We start from the raw sequence: 19,085 nt of genomic DNA, 5'->3' as shown, positions 1-19,085 counted from the left end.
GTCCCAAATGACTGATGATGATAAATAGAATCCACCTGTGTGTAATAAAGTCTCCGTATAAATGCCCCTGCTCTGTGATAGTCTCAGGGTTCTGTTCAAAGCGCAGAGAGCATCATGAAGACCAAGGAACACACCAGGCAGGTCCGAGATACTGTTGTGGAGAAGTTTAAAGCCGGATTTGGATACAAAAAGATTTCCCAAGCTTTAAACATTATCCTAAGGAGCACTGTGCAAGCAATCATATTGAAATGGAAGGAGTATCAGACCACTGCAAATCTACCAAGACCCGGCCGTCCCTCTAAACTTTCATCTCGAACAAGGAGAAGACCGATCAGAGATGCAGCCAAGAGGCCCATGATCACTCTGGATGAACTGCAGAGATCTACAGCTGAGGTGGGAGAGTCTGTCCATGGGACAACAATCAGTTGTACACTGCACAAATCTGGCCTTTATGGAAGAGTGGCAAGAAGAAAGCCATTTCCAAAAGATATCCATAAAAAGTCTCATTTAAAGTTTGTCACAAGCCACCTGGGAGACACACCAAACATGGAAGAAGGTGCTCTGGTCAGATGAAACCAAAATTGAACTGTTTGGCCACAATGCAAAACATGAACATTGATCGGTCGTGGCAGATGGCCGCTCACACTGAGCCTGGTTCTGCTGGAGGTTTCTTCCTGTTAAAGGGGAGTTTTTCCTCTCCACTGTCGCTACATGCATGCTCAGTATGAGGGATTACTGCAACATCAACGCCAGTCACTGTCCACTGTCTCTACATGCTCATCCAGGAGGAGTGAATGCTGCAAGTCACTGACTGGATGCAATCTGCTGGGTTTCCTTAGATAGAAAAACTTTTTATCCAATTTGAATAAAAAGCTAACTCCGACTGCACTGTTCAATTGTTAGGATTTATTGGAATGTATGTACCTGACTGTTGTGAAGTGCCTTGAGACAACATGTGTTGTGAATTGGCGCTATATAAATAAAACTGAATTGAATTGATTTAGTATTAGGTTGCTTATGTTGCGGGACTTGTTCTGTGTGACTGCAAAGAACACATGTTCAAATGTTTAAAATATATGATTATCAGTGCTAATAACATTTTGCTATTACACCATCCCACTCACAAAACATTGAAAATCCAGATGAAATGTATGGGCATGAAAACTTTTTAATTTGATTACACAAAACAAAAACCTTTAAAGGAAAGGTAATTTCTTGCTTCTTTTGGGGGGAAACCATCAACAAGATTATTAGTAGACATTGAATAGTTTGAATCATTGAATGAACATTTAAAATGACCCGGCAGGTATTTTCCATTGCTACGGCTTTAAAACCGTCCTGATGACGCTGTCTGGTCTCCTCCGCTCAGCCTCAGCCAGCTGCCTGCGCTCGGTGGAATAAATAAGGCGATGTTGTTCACTGCTGTGTTCTTTGTGAACTGAAAGCACAGCTCAGCTGGGAGTAAATTACCCTGGGTTTGGCTTTTATTTTAACTGGAGAGAAACTGTAAGTGGCTGTTCAGCACAGACCTATGGTTTGAAGTTTTGCTCATACTGCGAAGCTACGTAGCTAACGTTACAGTAAGCTAGTATTAGGTAACGTTAGCCAGGTAAATAACAGATGATCTGGGCGGTAACTTCAGTTGTTTAACATCTCCTCTGCTTGAGTATTTGCGTTATAATTATTGGTAAATGTGATCGTATGCTGCTAGTTCTTGTGGTCTATCGTCGAGTTAAATTGAGTAATCACACTTCATTGGTAGACAAAGTGTTGATACTTATTTTGTCAGTTGAGGCTAGCTTCGCATAGTAGCTTCAGCTAATGTGTCAACTTTGCTTTTCTCTCTTAATTTTATTAAAATATAACTCTACGTCTGCGACCCAGTTGACTGTTTCATTGTGTTCCATCGTTGTTTTAGAACTAGGCGTGAAATTACCAACGCCGTGTGATCGTTGATGTGATTATGCAATGTTTACGCTTAGCTCTTGAAAGTTTAGCTAACGTTAGCCGTTTTGTTTCTGCTTGCACAGACTGGTGGTTTTTACAGCTTAACAAGTGGACCGTAACCCCCGCGATGCCTCTGTTGTTTCTGGAGAGGTTTCCTTGGCCCAGCCTGCAGACCTACACTGCACTAAGCGTGGCTTTGCTGGCTGGCAGCATCTTCAGTGCTTACACTACTGTCACTGACCCCGCGTTTGGGGCCTTGGAAACTGATGATACGCCAGCTCCCTCTGATGTTGATCTTGAACATCTGAGCAATGCAGTTGGTAACACAGAACTGGCCAGAACAGTCCTGGGGTATTTAATTACCGACAGTCTGTTTGTATGGGTGAGTGTCATCCACTGTCCAGATTTTCATATTGTGATAACCTGTTTTTTCAATGGTTAAAAACTAATGGTCACTTTATTCTTTGTATTCTGTCAGGTGTTAGTGAACACATTCTGCTGCTCTTTGATGCTAATTGCAAAAATGATTCAGTATGCGGTTTTCGGCCCCCTCAGAGTCAGTGAGAAACAGGTGAGTCAGTGCAATATTGCTGCAAGAGTTTTAAATTTATTTTACAACATGTAACGTTAAGTTTTGTATGATCATTGTCCGGTTAATGGTGTTTTTAAACATTTCAGTTTCAGAACGGCAACGATTTTCAATCAATACCATTCCCATGGTTTAAAATCATTTTAATAGGTTATGAGTTTTCTCTAGCTATTAGGAGCATATCCCAGTGCTGCCCTGTTGCCTACTTGTTGCTGCATGCTGCCGGTCACCTGATTTAAAAGAAGATTTCTACACATTGCCTTTTGTTATAAGAAAGACAAATTAGACTATTAGGAAATATTTATGCTTATAAAAACCATTGGTAGACATAATGCAAACATTGAACAAGAATTACCCTTTGGTCTTTTTTAAGGTTTGCTATTTTTAAAACTAAAGTTATCAAGCTACAAATGGGGCCAATATTTTGGTTGACTCTTTTTAGCAAAAGTAATATCAAATAACTGTTATATGTCTGTTATTATACCTATAATAATCAATATTGTAAATTTGCAGCATGATGAAGAGGTTATTCATAATTTTATGAATAGTTCTTTAGAGTGGATTATTCTTGTAGCTTAAAATGAACATTTGGGATCTGGAATCAGCACCTAATCTGCTGTTTTGTCCTTTTTTTTTTACTGCATCAGCATCTCAAGGATAAATTCTGGAACTTCATCTTTTACAAGTTCATTTTCATATTTGGAGTGTTAAACGTTCAGACGGTGGAAGAAGTGGTCATGTGGTGTTTGTGGTTCTCAGCCTTGGTCTTTCTCCATCTCATGGTTCAGCTCAGCAAAGATCGTTTTGAATATGTAAGTATGGTCAGCTAGAGTATATGTTTTCATTTCCTCATGTGCCAACTGAGTGCAACTTGCATGCAGTGTTACAGATGACATGTAATTTATATATTTTTGAATAAATTAGACATATCTAATACAATGAAATTCTGTCACTCTTGTCTTGTCTATTTTTAAATGGTATCTTCTTTTGGATATATGTGACCAAACAGCAATGTGCACTAGACTGTAGAAAAAGGCAAAGTGACATTAATTGGCTGATGTGTTGCAATAACTACCTCTGTCCAGGAAAAGGATCATAACTGTTGACAAATAACTATTTGCATTACTGTTGCCTTATGGCAGTGTTGTGTGCTGCATTTTAATGTCATGGCTGGTGGAAAAACATTAAAAAAGATGGCTGCTTTGCGCTGTTTGTATAGATGATTTAAAATTTTGTACTTGGATGATGATTTTACATGTGCAATAATCAACGCCCATACCTAAAATGTAACTTGAAAGAATTATGAGCAGTTTAACAAAAAGTATCTGCATTGAGATCTTCTTTCATTCTGTGTACATATATACAATAACTTTTGTCTTACCATGTCTAATGGTTTGATTAGTATATTCGGCAACAGTTTATTTCTGTTATCATGGTGTATAATTATGTTTTAATAGATTCTAGCTGTGAAAACAAGTGTCTGTTTGACGGAAAGAGCACAGGCTATCTAATAAATTCAAGTACCCAAGTGACAGTACAAAGTTATTCTATTGATGATGGGTACGCTACAGACCTTCACGTTGCTTTAAGCAGTTAAGGTTTGTGGAAAGTCTCCGTCTAGATTGACTTATTCCAGCTCCAGATCTATTAATAGCTCTATGTTCTGGCCTGTAATGCTTACTGATACAATTTCAGTCCCAACATTTACTTGCTCTGTATTAGCTTGTGCTGTATTTCTTGGAGGGTGGGGGAGGGGGCAAAATATCAAATTTAATTACCTTTTAACACTCAGTGACATTTTATACAAGCTATTTAATCAATATGGTAGATATAATGGCAAACCTACTGGCGTGGTGTACTAGAAAAGTAGTTTCTGGCACCAGGTCTGATTGTGTAAATATCTGAGATGTTTTACTTTGTACATTTGCACTTCATGTTTTCTTTTGGGTTTCATCGTAGACTTGCTTTTACTCATACGGTTTTTAGGCTGAGGCTACCCTCTTGTTGTCACACCCAGGTGCCTTCCTGTTTTCCTCTTCATGTAGATTTGCAGTGAAGTTCAGAAATTTAGGTTAAACAGCTATAGATCAAAGATACATTTTTGGTAAGTGGTAAGGGAAACTTTGTGGTGCCGAAGACACCTGCATGGAGAGGAGAAAAAGGGCAAGAAACCCCCAGCAGAACCAGGCTCAAGATGAGCAGCCATCTGCCTCAACCAGCTGGTGGTCAAGAGGTCAGGAAGGATGCACAAATGTACAAGGCCAGGTGTACTTTGTACAATTTCTAGAATTGCGCCGCTCAAGGTGGCAGCAGGTTGGAGTAGCTCTGTTACTTTTGATTCTGATTTATTTTTTTTTGGGAACTATTCCTCTTGTGGTGGATACAGTTGATTTTTGTTGTATGACTGTCCACTCCAGTGTCGGATGCTGTGCAGCTTGGAGGATTTTTCTTAATACTTTCTATTTTTGGACATTTGTTATGATGCATTGCCATGGCAATGGGGTTGTTTCTTACAACTGGGAGCAGCTGATTAATATCTCAAAAGCTCAAATAATACTTCAGCTACAACCCCAAATCCCTGATGAGTTGAAAAGGAGATGCTGTGGATGCAGAGCAGGAGCTAAGAGAAGAGAGAGAAGGAGGAAGTTCAAACCATCTCTTCCGTCGATTTTGGTGGGCAATGTGAGATCGTTGGGAAACAAGTTGGATGAACTCCAAGCCGTACAAAGGACCCAGCCAGAGTACCGGGCATGCAGTATCATGTGTTTTACTGAGACATGGCTGCAGGATCATATCCCCGACTCCAGCGTCTCTCTGCCGGGCTTTTTAACCATACGAGCAGACAGAGATTTAAAGAAGAGCGGCAAATGTAAAGGAGGGGGACTGGCAGTACTTGTGAACAACAGATGGTGTAATCCAGGACATGCTACTGTGAAGTGTCATCTCTGCAGTCCAGATATTGAACTGTTGGCAGTAAGTTTTCGTCCATATTATTTACCCAGAGAGTTGACCAGGGTTATTTTGGTAACAGTTTACGTTCCAACTTCCACTGTTGCTGACACTGCATGTGATGCCATCAGCTCAGTTGTTGCTAAGCTACAGACACAAAACCCCAATGCTTTTGTGGCAATTTCTGGTGATTTTAACCATGCTTCACTCTCTGCTACACTTCCAACGTTTCAACAATTTGTCAGCTGCTCTACCAGAGAAAACAAAACATTGGATTTGTTTTATGCAAATGTCAAGGACTCATACATCTACAGCACGACCTCCTCTAGGCAAATCAGATCACAATCTTGTTTTTCTCTGCTCGAAATATAAGCCCCTTGTTCAGAGACAACCTGTAATAAAGAGGACTGTGAGAAAATGGTCACAGGAAGCTGAAGAAGCTCTGCAAGGTTGCTTTGAGGCTACAGACTGGGACGCACTGTGCCAGCCACATGGAGAGGACATCAATGCCATGACTGAGTGTGTAACCGACTATATAAACTTCTGTGTGGATAACATCATCCCCACCAGAACCGTGAGATGCTTCCCCAATAACAAACCTTGGATCACCAGTGACCTGAAGGACCTGCTTAACAAGAAAAAAAGAGCCTTCAGAGACGGAGACAGATAATTTTTGAGGAGTATACAGAAGCAACTTAAAGTCAAGATAAGAGACATCAGGAGGTGTTACAAGAAGAAGCTGGAGAGCAAGCTCCAGCAAAACAATATCAGAGATGTGTGGACAGGGATGAAGAAGATCACAGGCTTCAAGCAGAAAGAAGATCAGACCGATGAAGGTCTGGACAGAGCCAATGAACTGGACACATTCTTCAATAGGTTCAGTTCAGAAACCAGCTTCACATCCTCCTCTCCTGCTCACAGCCAAACAGACATTCCATCTTCCTTTGACCCACAGGACCCACAGCTGTCCAGTAACACCTCACATTTTTTATATTCCACCTCAGCCCTAGACCCTTCTACTTCTACATGTTTGTCTTCAACCATATCAGAAGATGCTGATGCTTCCTTTGCTTCCCCCTTCCACCTGTGTGTCTCAAGAAGTCAGGTGAAGAGACAACTGGAGAGACTGAATAGGAATAAGGCTGCAGGTCCAGATCATGTCAGCCCTAGAGTCCTGAAGGCCTGTGCAGAGCAGCTCTGTGGGATTCTGCAGCACCTCTTCAACCTTAGCCTGGCCCAGAAGAAGGTTCCGGTGTTGTGGAAGACCTCCTGTCTTGTTCCGGTACCAAAGAAAACTCACCCATCAGTCCTCAATGACTATAGACCTGTTGCCCTGACATCTCACATCATGAAGGTCCTAGAGAGACTCCTGTTGACCCACCTGAGTAAGCAAGCAGTAAACCATCAGGACCCCCTTCAGTTTGCTTATCGCTGTGGAGTTGGAGTTGAAGATGCCATCATACACCTGCTTCAACAAACCCACTGTCATCTGGACAAAGCCAGTATCACTGTGAGGATCATGTTTTTTGATTTCTCCAGTGCATTTAATACAATCCAACCTGATTTGCTTTGTCAGAAACTCCAGAAGACTCAGGTGGAGGCCTCAACAATCTCCTGGATCAAAGACTACCTGACAAACAGACCACAGTTTGTGAGACTGAAGGGTTGTGAGTCTAACCAGGTAGTCAGCAGCACAGGAGCACCACAGGGGACTGTACTCTCACCATTCCTTTTCACTCTGTACACCTCAGACTTCCAGTACAAGACAGACTCCTGTCATCTGCAGAAATACTCGGATGATTCTGCAGTCGTGGGGTGGATCAGAGATGGACAAGAAGCTGAGTACAGGAAGGTGGTGGACCGCTTTGTGGCATGGTGTGGAAACAATCATCTCATCTTGAACGTGACTAAAACAAAGGAGATGATTGTAGATTTTAAGAGAAACAGGAATAAGTCAAAAACTATTTCTATCATGGGAGAAGAAGTGGAGGTGGTGGAGGAGTATAAATACCTCGGTGTTCACCTGGACAACAGACTAGAGTGGAGATGCAACTGTGAAGCCATCTACAAGAAGGGACAGAGCAGACTCTACTTCTTGAGGAAGCTTAGGTCCTTTGGCGTTTGTAGCAAGATGCTGCATATCTTCAATAAGTCTGTTGTGGAGAGTGTGATCTCTTCTCCCATCATCTGCTGGGGAAGCAGCATCAGAGCCAGGGACTTAAAAAAACTCAACAAGCTGATAAAAAAAGCTGGCTCTGTTCTGGGGACTCCTCTGGAACCTCTGGAGATCATTGTGGAAAGAAGGATTCTTCATAAAATGAAGAACATTATGGAGAACCCTCAGCATCCTCTTCATGAGACTGTTGTACAACAACAGAGTGTCTTCAGTCAGAGGCTTCTTCAGATCTGCTGTAAGACGGAGCGCTACAGGAGATCCTTCCTGCCCACAGCCATCAGCATCTACAACGGCTCTTTGAGGAAACTTTCATAATATGAGCTATAACAACATTTAACTTCCCTTTGGGATTGATAAAGTATTTTTGAATTGAATTGTATGGGAAAGATAAAGTTAGTGGCAGCATTAATTATAAATGGTGCATAAATGGGGGGTAGAAAAAGTATAATGCTGTATCTACATGGAAGCACAGTGAAACTGCAGTGTTACTTGGAAAATAGAGTACAGTGTAACAGTATTCCCCCCCCCCCCTTTTGTTTTTTTTTCTCACCTTTTTAAGTGTTTCACTTTATTAAAACATTTTAACCGTGCCTCTCTCCCAATGACCATGTAAGGTTCAGTGGGTATAGACAATGGAAGGATGTTTTTCACTGTTTTAAAAAGATTTTTCTCTTAGTAATTTAGATAATTTGAAAACTGCATTTGAGTTGACTCGGATTTCCTTAGTCTGATATTAAAACGTGTTGCATCTGATACGGGTGACCAAAAAAAGCAAAACAAAAAAAAAAAAATTGTGGAAATCTGTCAGACGTTTTTTTTTTTTTTCATGGCACTGTACCTAAAAATGGATCTGTGAAAAAACAACATACTAATGACTTTTTCTTTCCTGCAGCTGTCTTTCTCCCCATCAACCCCAATGAACAGCCATGTGAGAGTGCTCTGTCTACTGTTCTCCCTGCTCCTGGACTGCTGTGGACTGGCTGTGGTCTGTGGCCTGCTAGGAGCCTCCCATGGCATGCATACTCTCTCCTTTATGGGTGCAGAGGTAATGGACTTCATTTACACTGCATTTAAAAAAATGGAGATCTACTTTAAGGTTTTTTTTGGTTTTTTTTTCTTTTCAATGGCACACTTTATACACAATTTATATGATTTATAAATCTAAACATAACTGGATTTCTACCAATCTATATTTATATTCAAGCTTTGTTTTTTTTGTAATTTAAAAGTACAATATTAATCTTTTAATACTTTTTTAAAATATTGTATGTGCAGTTAATTAGCTTTAGCTTAAATAGATATTTAATTGATTATTTAATCAAGTTGTCACTTTGCCCACCTGCTCAGGTACTGCTCCTCAACTCTGTGTTTGGGGAAATTATTCCTGTTTTCATTAGTTACTCTTATCTAAAGCAAAAGTGACTTGATAGAAAAAGAGCATGTGGTCTCTAAATGATCTCATCAGTGTCCCATACCCACACTGAACTTGCCCCCAATTTGTAAAGATTTCTGAAGGTTTTATCACAGCTCAAGTTTTAAAGCCAAAAATCCAGTTCTGAGATTGGTAGTGATTAATATGGAAAATGATTGACAAGAAATTGCATTGTTGAAGTACAATATTATTTTTTTCTCTCAGTGTCTGTTGGTGACAGTTCGCACTGGGCATGTTATTATGAGGTAAGTTTGTTTAAAACCCAGATAGTTGGGGAGCCACACATGGGAGCAGTACTGATGATATCCTGCATAAATTAAGAAATGGGCTAAACTTAGCAACCCTATTTGTTTTCCTCTGGTTCCATTAATACTGAGGCCATTCGGTTATAATTTACAACTTTTAAACTAGGCACCAATGAAAGTATTTGTAGCAACTGAGTTTCTCACATTTTTATTCAGATTATGTTCACTACTAATTTCAAATCAATCACAACAGAAGGTTATAAAGGTATGTGATAATTGTAGTCACTCAGTATAATGAATACAGCTGCTCTACGAAGGCCTCTGTAGGTTTGTTAGAGAGATTCAGTATGCAAACAGCATCACAAAGACCAAGACCTACAGCAGAAAGATCAGGGATAAAGTTGGGGAGAAGTTTAATGCAGCGTTGGCTTCTAAAACAATATGCCAAGCTTTTGGAAACTTCACAGTGCTGTGAATCCATCATCTGAAAAAGGGTAATGGATTGTACATTGCCCTCCTAAACTGACAGGTCTGAGATGGAAAACATTTATTTTAGAAGCAGCCACGAGGCCCATGGTAACTCTGGAGAAGCTGCATAAATCCTCAGCTCAGGTAGAAAAAACCACAGAGGACAACAAGCAGTTGTTTACTTCACATACAGGGGTTGGACAATGAAACTGAAACACCTGTAATTTTCGTGTGGGAGGTTTCATGGCTAAATTGGACCAGCCTGGTAGCCAGTCTTCATTGATTGCACATTGCACCAGTAAGAGCAGAGTGTGAAGGTTCAATTAGCAGGGTAAGAGCACAGTTTTGCTCAAAATATTGAAATGCACACAACATTATGGGTGACATACCAGAGTTCAAAAGAGGACAAATTGTTGTCGCACGTCTTGCTGGTGCATCTGTGACCAAGACAGCAAGTCTTTGTGATGTATCAAGAGCCACGGTATCCAGGGTAATGTCAGCATACCACCAAGAAGGATGAACCATATCCAAAAGGATTAACTGTGGACGTAAGAGGAAGCTGTCTGAAAGGGATGTTCGGGTGCTAACCCGGATTGTATCCAAAAAACATAAAACCATGGCTGCCCAAATCACAGCAGAATTAAATGTGCACCTCAACTCTCCTGTTTCCACCAGAACTGTCCGTCAGGAGCTCCACAGGGTCAATATACACGGCCGGGCTGCTATAGCCAAACCTTTGGTCACTCATGCCAATGCCAAACGTCGGTTTCAATGGTGCAAGGAGCACAAATCTTGGGCTGTGGACAATGTGAAACATGTATTGTTCTCTGATGAGTCCACCTTTACTGTTTTCCCCACATCCGGGAGAGTTACGGTGTGGAGAAGCCCCAAAGAAGCATACCACCCAGACTGTTGCATGCCCAGAGTGAAGCATGGGGGTGGATCAGTGATGGTTTGGGATGCCATATCATGGCATTCCCTTGGCCCAATACTTGTGCTAGATGGGCGCGTCACTGCCAAGGACTACCGAACCATTCTTGAGGACCATGTGCATCCAGTGGTTCAAACATTGTATCCTGAAGGCGGTGCCGTGTATCAGGATGACAATGCACCAATACACACAGCAAGACGGGTGAAAGATTGGTTTGATGAACATGAAAGTGAAGTTGAACATCTCCCATGGCCTGCACAGTCACCAGATATAAATATTATTGAGCCACTTTGGGGTGTTTTGGAGGAGCGAGTCAGGAAACGTTTTCCTCCACCAGTATCACGTAGTGACCTGGCCACTATCCTGCAAGAAGAATGGCTTAAAATCCCTCTGACCACTGTGCAGGACTTGTATATGTCATTCCCAAGATGAATTGACACTGTATTGGCCGCAAAAGGAGGCCCTACACCATACTAATAAATTATTGTGGTCTAAAACTAGGTGTTTCAGTTTCATTGTCCAACCCCTGTATGTGGTGTTTATAGAAGAGTGGCAAATAGAAAACCATAAGAAATCCAATTTGCAGTGTGCCACATGCAACTTGGGCAATACAGCAAACATGTGGAAGAAGGTACTCTCATCACATGAGACCAAAATTAAACTTTGTGGTCTACATGCAAAACTCTGTGTGGCTGAATACTAGCAGTGCAAATCACCCCCAACACACTATCCCCACATTGAAATAATGGTCGTCGCATCATACTATGGGCATGCTTTTCTTCAGTAGTAAGACAGCAAGAGACTCGATATTACAATGGAATAGTTTGGATCAAAGTATATTTATGTGGCCTAGTCAAAGTTCAAACCTAAATCCAAATGGGAGTCTGTGACAAGACTTGAAATGTCTAAGAGCTGAATACACATGCACACCACACTTTTCAGACTTATAGTTGTAAAACATTTCATAACAAAATCCATACATGTATTTCATGATTTGAAAGGTCTGTGTACCTTCAGGTACTCCATCCATCTGTGGGATCTGAACCATCCAGGAACTTGGGAGAGCAAAGGCACATATGTCTACTACACAGACTTCATAATGGAGCTGGCCATGCTCTTTCTGGATCTTATGCACCATATCCATATGCTGGTAAGAAAGGACTTTAATAGGAGTTCTGAACTTGTAATGGGTCTTTTGGACCACTGACTAAGAGATCAGGTTTACACAGCCTGAATAGAGGCATTCACTGCTTTTTGATTGATATCAGTCCCTCAGGTGCAATCACAGACCAGGATCAGATTTTTAAATGAAAAAGAAAAACATGCAGCGCGTAACAAGTGTTCATCACGTGTTTTGCTTTCACATTCAAAGTTTTATACTAAATACAATTTACAAATGTAATAAATAAGTTTGCTCTACTATTCTTCTACATTCTGTCTTTATGTCCCTCTCATTACAGCTTTTTGGTAACATCTGGCTGTCCATGGCGAGCTTGGTCATCTTTATGCAGTTACGATATCTTTTCCATGAGGTTCAGCGCCGCATTCGCAGACACAAGAACTACCTTCGAGTCATCAGCAACATGGAGGCCAGGTAATAGAAATAAATAATGTTCTGTTTCTTGAACTCAGTTGTTTTAAATGTATGCTTTACATGTCATCAGATGTTGGCAATGACATGGTAAAGCTGTATTTGGATTTTTCTTACAATAAGGAAACAATCAACTTTTTTGGGTATTTTATTGTTTTATTGAAACAGATCTCAACAAGAAAAGGTATATTGTTTTACAAAAATATATAGTTATTTCAAAATTGATGTCTGTTTTCATTGTTAATGCTTGTTGCCACAATAAACCTAAATCTTGACAGATCTAGCATCCCCCATTAATACCTGCCTTTATGGACATTTGCATTTAAACTGTATTTTGTGCAGGTTTGCAGTTGCAACTGCAGAGGAGCTGGCTGCAAATGATGACGATTGTGCCATCTGCTGGGATGCCATGCTGACGGCACGTAAACTGCCCTGTGGTCATCTTTTCCATAAGTAAACAAGCCATTGTTTCTGTATTTTATACTTTGTCTGCATTTGTTTTTTAAACCATGCTTTGAACCAGGATATTAAACATTTGGTTTGGAAATTGTTTTACAGAGTGAGACTGCATTCTACAACGTTTAGTACAATGAACTGATGTCATTTTCACATACATGAAATAAATGTATAATACCTGGATGTATGACTTTTCAGCTCCTGTTTGCGATCGTGGCTCGAGCAAGACACATCATGTCCCACATGTCGAACATCGCTGAACATTAATGGCGACGGGGTTCCGGGGAGAAACCAGCAGCAGGGCGCCGGTTTGGAAGACAACGCTGGCCCGGTAGGACCCGCTCCAGAAGCTCGGCCGCACATCAACCAACACAATCACTTCTTCCACTTTGACGGTAGGTCTGCCATACTCAGACCCAGCAGTGAGTTGTGGAGGGAACTAAGACTAAATGACTGTTTTCTGTCCATATGTTCTTCTTACAGGTTCTCGTATTGCCAGCTGGCTGCCCAGTTTTTCAGTGGAAGTTATGCATACTACTAATATTTTGGGCATGGCTCAGGCCAACAACTCCCAGCTTATGGGCATGGTAAGTTGTGATTCACAGTCATATGTAAATGGTGGTTTAATGGGACATAACAGAAATATTTTATGCTTCTGCACTCAGGACAGCCTCTTGTGAATCTGGCCCTATCTTTAACACTTGTAGAAACTTTTACTTAAATAAAAAAAAAATGTGTTGGCTTTCAAAGGTTAAACACTAAGGCTAGGGTTCTTAAATTGTGCTGTTTGGACTGCTGTTAGTGGTACCCAGGATACATTTAAGTATTACTCATTTGCAAGATATTTATGAGCAAATTAACTGTGGTGTAAAGCTATTAATCTCTAATAGGAGTGGAACAAATGTTGTTCAATCATATTGATCCTCATACTTCAGCAGAAACTTCCCAATAGAGAAAAGAAGAGAAATTTTCCAGAACCTGCCGTACGACGGTGAACCAGGACCAAGTGCTGGCTTCTACGATCCATTTAGCTCTACAATTGGGACATCACACCCAACATGAAAAACTAATTGAATTTGCTTAATAATGTGCTTTGTGACAAGGCTAACTATTAATAACAGTGCAAACTTAAAATGGTGATTATTTTGTTTGGTAAATGCCTTAAAGTTTTTTTTTAAATCTTGAAACCACAAACTTTAATGTATTTTTCAACATTTTGGTTGCACTGGATTTTCTTTAAGGGTATTTGCATAAAATGTGCAGAATATAGATGCCTGCAGCATTGTGTAGATGTTATTTTTAAACATTTTTGAAAAATGCATATAAAGTTGCCTCCTCCTTACAATCATAAAGTGACAATATGTGGAAAAACGAAATAATTTGGAAGACACTGCGATAACATGCATGATGAGATAATTGGGGATTTTTGAGGTTACAACATGGAATTCCAACTTTTAGGGGCGTTTCTGTTGTGTTTTTTTTTTTTTTTTCTATTTGATCTTCAAACTCAGAAACTGAAATTTCTCAGTAAAAATATTGTGCATATTTAAACCACACCCTTCACCCAATAATGCATTGCAATTTGCAATCATAACATGTGAACAACACATTTTGGAGCATAAATATCAAGAACTCTTAATGATTCTTTTCCTGGTCCCACTGATAATGTCGTCGTCGTCTTCTGCTTTATCCGGGACCGGGTCGCGGGGGCAGCAGAGACGCCCAGACGTCCCTCTCCTCAGACCTCCTCCAGCTCCTCCGGGGGGAGCCCAAGGCGTTCCCAGGCCAGCCGAGAGACATAGTCCCTCCAGCGTGTCCTGGGCCGTCCCCTGGGCCTCCTCCTGGTGGGACGTGCCTGGAACACCTCCCGAGGAAGGCGTGCAGGAGGCATCTGGTAGTTCCAAGGAAACAAACGTTCTTTAAATTTTTTACATTAACAAATCGTGCCTGAGCATAAAAATGCCTTTCTTGTTTGTGAAGCCGCCTAACGCTGGTCTTTAAATTAATTTGGCATTAAAAAATGACATTTTAACCATAATAACAGGAACTTGTGAATCAGTGCATCTGTTAACAATCTTAATTAAAAAATCCTAATCTGGTTTCACAAATTAGCTCATGTGAAAAAAAAAAACTAAAGAGAGACATAGTCCCTCCAGTGTGTCCTGGGCAGGAGGGACCAGAAGGCATCCGGTATAGACGCCCGAGCCACCTCAACTGGCTCCTCTCAATGTGGAGGAGCAGCGGCTCTACTCCGAGCTCCTCCCGGATGGCCGAGCTCCTCACCCTATCTCTAAGGGAGTGTCCGGCCACCCTACGGAGGAAGCTCATTTCAGCCGCTTGTATCTGGGATCTCGTTCTTTCGGTCATGACCCAAAGTTCATGGCCATAGGTGAGGGTAGGAACGTAGACCGACCGGTAAATCAAGAGCTTCGCTTTTCGGCTCAGCCCTCTTCACCACAACGGACCGGCACAGCGATCCCATTACTGCGGCAGCCGCACCGATCCGTCTGTCGATCTCCCGCTCCATTCTTCCCTCACTCGTGAACAAGACCCCAAGATACTTAAACTCCTCCACTTGAGGCAGGAACTCCCCTCCAACCTGAAGAGGACAAGCCACCCTTTTCCGGTCAAGTACCATGGCCTCGGACGTGGAGGAGCTGATCCTCATCCCAGTCGCTTCACACTCGGCTGCGAACCGCCACAGTGCATGCTGTAGGTCATGGCTAGAGGGAGCCAGCAGGACCACGTCATCCACAAAAAGAAGAGACGAAATCCACTGGTCCCCAAACCCGACCCCCTCCGGGCTGCGTCTAGAAATCCTGTCCATAAAAGTTACGAACAGGACCGGTGACAAAGGGCAGCCCTGCCGGAGTCCAACATGCACTGAAAACAGGTCCGACTTAGTGCCGGCAATGCGGACCAAACTCCTGCTCTGCTTGTACAGAGACCGGATGGCCCCTAATAAAGGGCCCCTGATTCCATACTCCTGGAGCACCCCCCACAGGGCATCACGAGGGACACAGTCAAATGCCTTCTCCAGGTCCACAAAACACATGTGGACCGGTTGGGCAAACTCCCATGAACCCCTGAGTGCCCTGTAGAGGGTATAGAGCTGGTCCAGTGTTCCACGGCCGGTACGAAAACCACACTGCTCCTCCTGAAGCCGAGGTTCGACTATCGGTCGGACTCTCCTCTCCAATACCCTGGCGTAGGCCTTACCAGGGAGGCTGAGGAGTGTGATCCCCAATCCAGAGGCGTTGTTCCCGACCAGCCTGGGTGATAAAAGAGTCCAACCCCAAGTCCCCAGCCTCTGTTTTCACCAGGGAATGCATGATGGCAGGGTTGAGGAGATCCTCGAAGTACTCCTTCCACCGCCCAATAATGTCACAAGTCGAGGTCAGCAGCCTCCCACCCCCTCTGTAAACAGTGTTGGCGAAGAACTGCTTCCCCCTCCTGAGGCGCCGGACGGTTTGCCAGTAATCGCTTCGAGGCCAACCGGTAGTCCTTCTCCATGGCCTCAACGAACTCCTCCCAGGCCTGAGTTTTTGCCTCTGCCATTGTAATATTGTCCCAATATTACAATAATAATGACTACAATAAAATATTATTCTTTTCTCTTTTGATTTGTTTCTGATTCAACAGGCCCATCAGATTCAGGAGATGTTCCCTCAGGTGCCCTCCTATCTTGTTATTCAGGACCTGCAGCTGACTCGCTCTGTTGAAGTCACCACAGACAACATTTTAGAAGGACGAATCCAGGTGCCCTTCCCTGCACAGGTCAGCAAGGCCATATTACACGTTCAGCTTTCCAGGTAGACACGCAGAGTTTATCTAGTTGATATTCTACTCTTGTTCTTATTCTTCTCTTGTTGTTAGGCCATAGATCGTGCCCCCATACAGGGAAACCCAGCAGCAGATGAGCAGCCAGGTCCCAGTGGTGGAGCAGAGCACAACCCCAGTGAGTCGGATAACATGGAGGCCAGAGGCGGTCGCTTCTCCAAGTCTGCTGAGGAGAGGCAGAAGATGCTGAAGCTGAGAAAAGAAGAAATGCTTCAGCAAGCACGCAGGTTGGCTTTATTAAATCTGAGTCAAGATTTGGAAGATCTTAATCTCTGAAGTTCAAATCTGATCCAACTTGTTTTGCTGTTTTTTGAAAATAATTTTAGGGCGAGTGAAATAAAAAAAAATTGTGATTATAAAACTTTTATTGCGTGTTTAAATTAATTTGGCCAATGAGCATCTAAAAAGTCGAATGTACAGATCTACCTGAGAGGTCATACGTTAATATTTTTGCTTTTAACTTTGTTCACAAACAAAAGGTTTCTGCCATTCTCTTTCTGCAATTTATGTTTCCATAAATGCTCTTTCTGCCCCCCCCCAGGAGATATCTGCACAAGGGTCAAGAAAATCACGAGGAGGACTTGCCCAGACTGGGGGAGGACTCTCTCGCAGAGCTGGACTTGACTGTGCTGAGACGGAGAACCATGGCAGCAGCTGCGGAAAGACGTATGCAACACCAAGAAGAACTTGCACCCTGAAACACATTATGGACTTGAGCGAGAAAGTATGCTACTTCATCATTCTAAGAGGCATTGAGCTATTTCAGCCTTTCCCCATTTGGTATAGTCAATAGTTATCATCTATGTAAAAGTGTTATTAAAAAGCATTGCAAATATGGCCTGTTGACTGTTCTGGGCAGCCTGAAGAAGGTGAGATTGTTGAAAGTGACCTCTGCTGTACCATCCTGAGTATTTGGAGCATTCTATATATTGATGGCTTGTAGCAAGTGAGGACTTGTGAGGTTGCATTGCCCTCTGTTCACATGCCACGCATTGCAACCACCAGCTTAGACAGTATCTGTCAACATTCGGAGTCGGTGTCAATAATGAGCACGCTTTGCAATTACAGAACATATTTTTGAAAGTATTACTTTTGGTCACTTGCTTTGCTTATGACAGAAACACCATCTTCTCGATGAAGAAATGTATCTGATCTCTCTGTTATTTCAATAGTTTCAACTATGAAGATAAGTAGCAAAGTTTTTATTTCTTATCTTGGGTTAAGAGAATGTCATTTTAATATTGGTCAGCCATTCAGTCAACTACGAATGTTTCTATCAAAACAAATGCTGCAAAGTGTATTTGACCCTTAAGAGTTGTACTGTGTCAAGTTTTACATCACATTGTGAAAACTTTTTGTGAACAATTTTTTTTATTTTTAACAAGATGGGGGCGGTTTGGCATGTAAACTTTGTTTTCTAATACTAATGCCCTCAGATGTGTGAGCAATGAATAAGAAAGGATTACCTTTTTTGTGCAAGTACACTGGGTGTTTTTCTCAGTCTTTTTAAAGTTACCCTTGACTGTTGAGCAGGTAAATATTGTTTTCAGCTCAAAATGGGGTTCTATGTTATATTTCTAGGGAATATAGTTGAGATTAGTCTGAAGCAGCTTCACTTGCTGCATTTTCTTTGGGGATGTTATACCACGCATGTAAGAGTATTTAATACCTTGAAGAAACCTGTTGCATACCTATCAAAACTATTTTAGTACCCCACAGCAAATCACCTAACCTAAAGCTTTGTGCTTGTTTAACTCTTATAAATAGATCCAATTAGGATCTACAAAGAAATGGGTGACTCCTTTGTGCTGCCTTTATCTAATCTGCAAACTAAAAAGGAAAACCATAAAAGTAGCTAATCAACGTCTACTTCAATACCTTATTTTGGTGAGAGTACACCTATGGATAGCACCGCAGTCTACAAAAGATAGTTTCAAAATGCATGAAGAGTTGACAAGCCATTTTGTGTCCATACACCAAAGATCAGCCCTAAAATTTCCACTAAAAGCTGATGTGCTGTGAACTTTTATTTTGTGTTCAGTTTATTGCTCTTGTCTGGGGATGCTATATAAAGATTTAAATAAGGTTTTAAAATTAGATTTTCATTTTCTGCAGCAACTTTAAAAATTGATCACTTTTACCTGCTCATGGTTTATCTTTCAGCAATGTTACTTATTTAATCAAAACTTGATTTCCTTTTTTAGGCTGAGCTTTCCCATATTTTGTGCCTAAATTAAGGATGCTTTGGTTAATTTATGTAAATCTAGTTTTTGTAAAATATGTTGATATGAAAGACTTAATAAAAAGCTTCTACAGTTTTTGAAAGAATTGTGTATCTTTTATTATGACATTGCAAACTTACATTTCATCAACGTTATTTTTAATGTATTAGACCTTTGAGTTTATCGGTCCAATAAATTTGATTGTTGGAAACCATCTGAGTTTCCTTAGTTTCTGTTTA

General features: G+C 41.5%; 1 protein-coding gene across 1 annotated transcript; it reads left to right on the top strand.

Moving 5' to 3' along the window:
* The first annotated feature begins 1,342 nt into the window (after positions 1–1,342).
* LOC124867326 (E3 ubiquitin-protein ligase AMFR-like) lies at positions 1,343–18,942 on the top strand. Its single transcript, XM_047363727.1, has 14 exons — positions 1,343–1,506; positions 2,031–2,329; positions 2,426–2,518; positions 3,184–3,348; positions 8,554–8,706; positions 9,298–9,338; positions 11,755–11,887; positions 12,198–12,331; positions 12,671–12,781; positions 12,983–13,179; positions 13,268–13,371; positions 16,427–16,561; positions 16,661–16,851; positions 17,166–18,942. Exons 2-14 carry the CDS (start codon positions 2,075–2,077, stop codon positions 17,320–17,322), a joined length of 1,869 nt encoding a protein of 622 aa, XP_047219683.1. The 5' UTR covers positions 1,343–1,506; positions 2,031–2,074; the 3' UTR covers positions 17,323–18,942.
* The last annotated feature ends 143 nt before the right edge of the window (positions 18,943–19,085 follow it).

This window comes from Girardinichthys multiradiatus, chromosome 4 (genome assembly GCF_021462225.1).
Source record: "Girardinichthys multiradiatus isolate DD_20200921_A chromosome 4, DD_fGirMul_XY1, whole genome shotgun sequence".
NCBI classification, from domain to species: Eukaryota; Metazoa; Chordata; class Actinopteri; order Cyprinodontiformes; family Goodeidae; genus Girardinichthys; species Girardinichthys multiradiatus.
Note: the sequence above shows the minus strand (reverse complement) of the source record. Positions and strands in the feature narration are given on the sequence as shown.

Excerpts from the sequence above, each read along its gene's own strand:
- LOC124867326 (XM_047363727.1), top strand. The coding sequence starts at position 2,075 with ATGCCTCTGTTGTTTCTGGAGAGGTTTCCTTGGCCCAGCCTGCAGACC. Across the intron at positions 8,707-9,297 it reads TCTCCTTTATGGGTGCAGAG|TGTCTGTTGGTGACAGTTCG; the intron begins GTAATGGACTTC and ends TTTTTCTCTCAG. Across the intron at positions 13,372-16,426 it reads ACTCCCAGCTTATGGGCATG|GCCCATCAGATTCAGGAGAT; the intron begins GTAAGTTGTGAT and ends CTGATTCAACAG.